Here is a 5087-nt window from a genome sequence, read left to right as displayed (position 1 = left end):
TCCTGCTCTTCCTCCCAGAACAAAAATCACAAAAATCACAAAAATCACAAAAATCACAAATATCCCCTCCTCCCTCCGCCGGCAGCAGCAAAAATCGCCTGGAAAAAATGACCCTGTAAAGCAGAAATAGTGCAAAACGGGAGCAGAAGATTGCGCTTTTTCTTTCTTCTTCTTCTTTTTTTTTTTTTTTTTTTTTGGCTTTTTTTCTTTTCTTTTTTTCTCCTTTCCTGAGGGTTTGGCTCCTTGCAGAGGCCTCGAGCGTCTTGGGCGCCTCGGGCCTCGTTTTAAGATCTACAATCAGGAAATAAAACGGAAAAGAAGGAGGGGGAAATGCCCGAAACTTTTTAACTTGTTCTGGTGGGGTGGTTTTTTTTGTTTTTGTTTTTTTTTGGGGGGGGGGGAATTGGGGGTTTTTTTTTTTGCTTTTTTGGGTTTTTTTGTTTTTTTACATTCTCACAAGGAGGAAAAACGCATCGGGCAGAGAGGGAGGTGAGGGGGAAAAAACGGTCGCGCTCGTTTTTCCAAAGGGAAGCGAACTAAATTAATTTTTTTTTGTATTTTTTTTGTTTGTTTTGTTTTTTTTTTTCCCTGGAGTTGAAAGTGCAGTTCCTAACGGGGAAGGGAGAAGGCAGAAAAGTCCCTGAGCCACGGAAATTCGGAAATTGCTGCGGCCGCTCCTTGCGAGTCCAGCGGGGGCTATAAATAAAGAGAACCGCGGGTGGTGCCCCACGCGTGGGGACATCCAGGGGGGCTGAGGGTCCTGCGGGGGTCTCGCAGCCCCTCAGGGACATCCAGGGGGGCTGAGGGTCCTGCGGGGGTCTCGCAGCCCCTCGGGGACACCCCCGGGGGGGTTGAGGGTCCTTCAGGGGTCTCACAGCCCCTCGGGGGGCTGAGGGTCCTGTGGGGGTCTCGCAGCCCCTCGGGGACATCCAGGGGGGTTGAGGGTCCTGTGGGGGTCTCGCAGCCCCTCGGGGACACCCTCGGGGGGGCTGAGGGTCCTGCGGGGGGCTCGCAGCCCCTCGGGGAGATCCAGGGGGGCTGAGGGTCCTGCGGGGGTCTCGCAGCCCCTCAGGGACATCCAGAGGGTGCCGAGGGTCCTGCGGGGGTCTCGCAGCCCCTCGGGGACACCCTCGGGGGGGTTGAGGGTCCTGCGGGGGGCTCGCAGCCCCTCGGGGACATCCAGAGGGGCTGAGGGTCCTGCGGGGGTCTCGCAGCCCCTCGGGGACATCCAGGGGGGCTGCGGGGGTCTCGAAGCCCCTCGGGGACATCCAGGGGGTGCTGAGGGTCCTGCGGGGGTCTCGCAGCCCCTCGGGGGGTTGAGGGTCTTGCGGGGGGGCTCGCAGCCCCTCAGAGATATCCAGGGGGGCTGAGGGTCCTGCGGGGGTCTCGCAGCCCCTCGGGGAGGGTCCTGCGGGGGGCTCGGAGCCCCTCGGGGACATCCAGGGGGGCTGAGGGTCCTGCGGGGGTCTCGCAGCCCCTCGGGGACCCTCCCGGAGCCCTCAGGAGGAGCCGGAGCTGGGCGAGGCCTCGGGCGAGGAGGGCTCCGATCCTTCGGCCCCTTCCTTGGCCGCCCCGCAGGCAGCGGTCGGGGCCAGCCCTTCCTTTTCCCTCTTCTTCTGCTTCATGCGCCGGTTCTGGAACCAGATCTTCACCTGCGTCTCGTTGAGCTCCAGGCTGGCGGCGATCTCCACCCTGCGGGCCCGCGTCAGGTACTTGTTGAAGTGGAACTCCTTCTCCAGCTCCGTCAGCTGCTTGGTGCTGAAGTTGGTGCGGATGGCGCTGGGCGGCCCCAGCAGCCCCAGCTCGGCCGTTTTGCCTGAGAAAGACCCAAAAAAGCGGCAGGGCAGGAGCGGCCGGAGGAGGAACGTTCCCCCTCGGGGGTCTCCCCTTCTCCCTCCTCCTGGCGCAGCTCGGCCCCGGCCCGGCTCGGGTCCCGCTCCAGGCTCCGCTTTTCCTGCAATTCCATCTGGAGATCCTTCCAGAGATCCTGGGGATCCAACCCCTCATCCTCCCCGCTGGGTTTTTCCCTCGGGATCCCCGCCCTGAGTTTTCCTCTGCGATCCATCCCCGGAGTTTTCCTCCCGGGATCCATTTCCTGGGTTTTCCTCCTGGGATCCATCCCCGGAGTTTCCCCCAGGATCCATTCCCTGGGTTTTCCTCCCTGGATCCATCCCCGGATTTTTCCCCCAGGATCCATTCCCTGAGTTTTCCCCTGGGATCCATCCCCGGATTTTTCCCCCAGGATGAATTCCCTGGGTTTTCCTCCTGGGATCAATTCCCTGGGTTTTCCCCCTGGGATCCATCCCTTCATCCTCCTGGATGTGCTTTTCGCTCAGGATCCATCTCCTCATCCTCCATTCCCTGAAATTTCCTCTGGGATCCATTCCCTAGGTTTTCCTCCTGGGATCCATTCCCCGGGATTTCCCCCTGGTATTTCCCCCTGGGATCCATTTCATGGAATTTTCCCCCTGGGATCCATTCCCTGGGGTTTTCCCTTGGGATTTTCCCCCGGGATTTCCCCCTTGGGATCCATCCCGAGTTGTCCCCCTGGGATCCATTCCCTGGGGCTTTTCCTTAGGATCCATCCCCTGGGTTTCCCCCGGGATCCACGCCCGGACCCCGCGGGAAGGGCTGGAAGGGGAAGGAGAGGGTGATGATGGCGGGGGAGGAGGAGGAAGGCCGGGTTCGAGGGAAGGTGATGAGGAAGGAAGTGGAACAATAGCGGAGGGGGTGGAAGGCGCGGCTGCGGAAGGAGGAGGAAGCGCCGAGCGTTTCCTGCTCTGAGCGGGGCTTAAATCACACTCGGGCCTGCGGGAAACCGAGCTCAGGGAGGCTCCGTGGGGTGGGATGGAAAATCTCTGGGTGGGCTTTAAGAAAAAGGCCCCAAAACCTAAACAACCCAAACACACACCAAAAAATAAAACCCAAAACAAAAACCACCCCAGAACACAAACTTTAAAAAGAAAAACCCAAAATCTAAACAACCTCCCAAGAAAACCACCAAAACCCAAACAAACCCAGCCAAAACAAAACCCAAAACCCAAATAACCCCAGAAAACACCCCAAAACCCAGACCTCATAGAAAAAAAACCCCAAAACCCAGATAACCTCTGAAACCACCCCAAAACCCAAACAGACCCCATAAAAAAAAAACCCAAAAAACCCAAAACACCCCAAAACTCAACCAAACCCAACCCAAACCCCAAACCCGTGCAAGACGAGTCCAAACACTTGGGTCTCGCTGCGGGGCCGCCCCGCTGCCCCCAAACTCACCAGTTTTGGGGGGGTTCCTCTTCACCCTCATCCACTCGAAGGTCAGCGCCGCCTCGCCCCTGGCGCCCGGCTCGGCGTGGCCCGGGGGCTCCGGCTCCTCGTGGGCGAGGTCGCCGAAGAGGCCGGGCAGGTAGCCCGGCTGCTCCGGGCCGAAGGCGGGCGGCTGCGGGAACTGCCCCTGGGGCCCGCAGTAGCCCTCGGCCAGCGAGCCCGAGCCGTAGGCGGCCGCGGGGAGGTACAGCCCGTCCGCGTCCTGCTGGCCCGGGTACAGCGGCTGGTAGCCCGGCTGGGGCTGGGGCGGGTAGCCCGGCGTGGCGAAGCGGGAGGAGGAGGAGGAGGAGGAAGGCGGGTGGAAGCTGTGCTGCGGGAGATGCCCGAAGTGGCTCTCGGCGCTCGGAGCGGGGCTACCTGAGCAGGGAGGGAAGGAAGGCGAGGCCGGCTCGGGGTGGCGGGGCTGGAAGGCGGCGGTGCCGCGGTTACAAATTGCGAACTCCAAGAAGGAGTTCATGGCGGTATTGTCCATCTGCCAGTGATGGAGGAGGGTCAGCGCGTTTTGGGGGCGATGCCTGCTGCCCTCCAACCTTTGGGCGCTATGTCAAAGCTGGGAAACTTCCTGCGGGCACCGGGGGACCCCGCGGAACCGCGGCCGGACCGGGGGGGACCCGCGGGCGGAGCGGGCCCGGCCCAATGAGCGCGGCGCTGCCGAAGTTTGCGGCCGCTCCGGCTCATCCATCACGGGCCCGGCGTTTGCATGACAAAGGGGCTTCAATCAAACCCGGCCCATCAATCTGATAACAACACGGCCGCGTCAAAACCTTCTCCTCAAAGGCTTTAAAAGAGACAGGGCCGAGCTGGGGTGCTGAGGAGGAGGGGGGGGAAAGGTTTGCAGTGACCCGCGAGTGTTTTTTAAGTGCTAAAAAGGGCCCCGAGTTATGCGGGGAGCCGGTTTTAGGCACAAGTTCTGACTTTAAAAGGGTTTTTTTTTGCCCCCCCACCCCCCCTCCGAGCGATGCCGGCTCGGTGTGAGAAAAAGAAAAGAGGGCGAGGGGATGGGGAGGTGTGAGCACAAAAGGACGATGCTCTTTTATCCATTTGGGAGTTTTTCTCCTCAAAGCGCCCGGCACCAAAGCGGTCCGGGGTTTGCCGGGATGCTGAAAGCGGCCGGAGAAAAACCCGCTCGGTTTTTCCGCTTTAATTTCTCCCGCGCGGGCTTTGTGCCGTAATTAGATCAACTTTCTAATGAGGAGGCCAAATGAAGTCAGCAAGGACCGAGCGGCTTTTGTTGGAGCCGTGCCAGGCCCGGCCTGGCACATCCCGGGATGGGAACGAATCCCGAGCCCAGAGTCCACCTGGGGATCTCCCACCACCCGCCCCGACTAAAACCGGGTTTGGGGGCTCATGGGTCCGATTAAAACTGGGTTTAGGGCTTCACACACTGCACACTCCCGACTAAAACCGGGTTTGGGGGCTCATGGGTCCGATTAAAACTGGGTTTAGGGCTTCACACACTGCACTCTCCCGACTAAAACCAGGAATTCACTTCGGGAATTCGTTTTTTAGGGGTTCGGTTCATGTGCTGCACTCTCCCTACAAAAACCGGGTTCACGCACTGCACACTCCCTGCCAAAACTGGTTTTAGGGGTTCATGTACTGCACACTCCCTACTAAAACTGGTTTTAGGGATTCACGCACCACTCACTCCCTACCAAAACTGGTTTTAGGGGTTTATACACTGCACTCTTTCTTACTAAAATTGGGTTTTAGGGATTTATGTACTGCACTCTCCCTACTAAAACTGGTTTTAGGGTTTTTTT

General features: G+C 59.4%; 1 protein-coding gene across 1 annotated transcript; it reads right to left on the bottom strand.

Moving 5' to 3' along the window:
• Positions 1 to 1283: 1283 nt before the first annotated feature.
• Positions 1284 to 4032, bottom strand: HOXB1 (homeobox B1). The gene is made up of 2 exons (XM_030256454.4): positions 3274 to 4032; positions 1284 to 1816 (listed from the first exon to the last, which is right to left on the bottom strand). The coding sequence occupies exons 1-2, from the start codon at positions 3794 to 3796 to the stop codon at positions 1500 to 1502; spliced, it is 840 nt and encodes a 279-aa protein (XP_030112314.4). The 5' UTR covers positions 3797 to 4032; the 3' UTR covers positions 1284 to 1499.
• Between the last annotated feature and the right edge of the window lie 1055 nt (positions 4033 to 5087).

This window comes from Taeniopygia guttata, chromosome 27, assembly GCF_048771995.1.
Source record: "Taeniopygia guttata chromosome 27, bTaeGut7.mat, whole genome shotgun sequence".
NCBI classification, from domain to species: domain Eukaryota; kingdom Metazoa; phylum Chordata; class Aves; order Passeriformes; family Estrildidae; genus Taeniopygia; species Taeniopygia guttata.
This window is presented reverse-complemented; position numbering and strand designations above follow the sequence as displayed.

What these genes read in the sequence shown, in the direction of transcription:
- HOXB1 (XM_030256454.4), bottom strand. Translation starts at nt 3,796, where the DNA reads ATGGACAATACCGCCATGAACTCCTTCTTGGAGTTCGCAATTTGTAAC. An exon ending in GAGGAACCCCCCCAAAACTG is followed by an intron (nt 1,817 to 3,273) that starts GTGAGTTTGGGG and finishes GGTCTTTCTCAG; the next exon opens with GCAAAACGGCCGAGCTGGGG.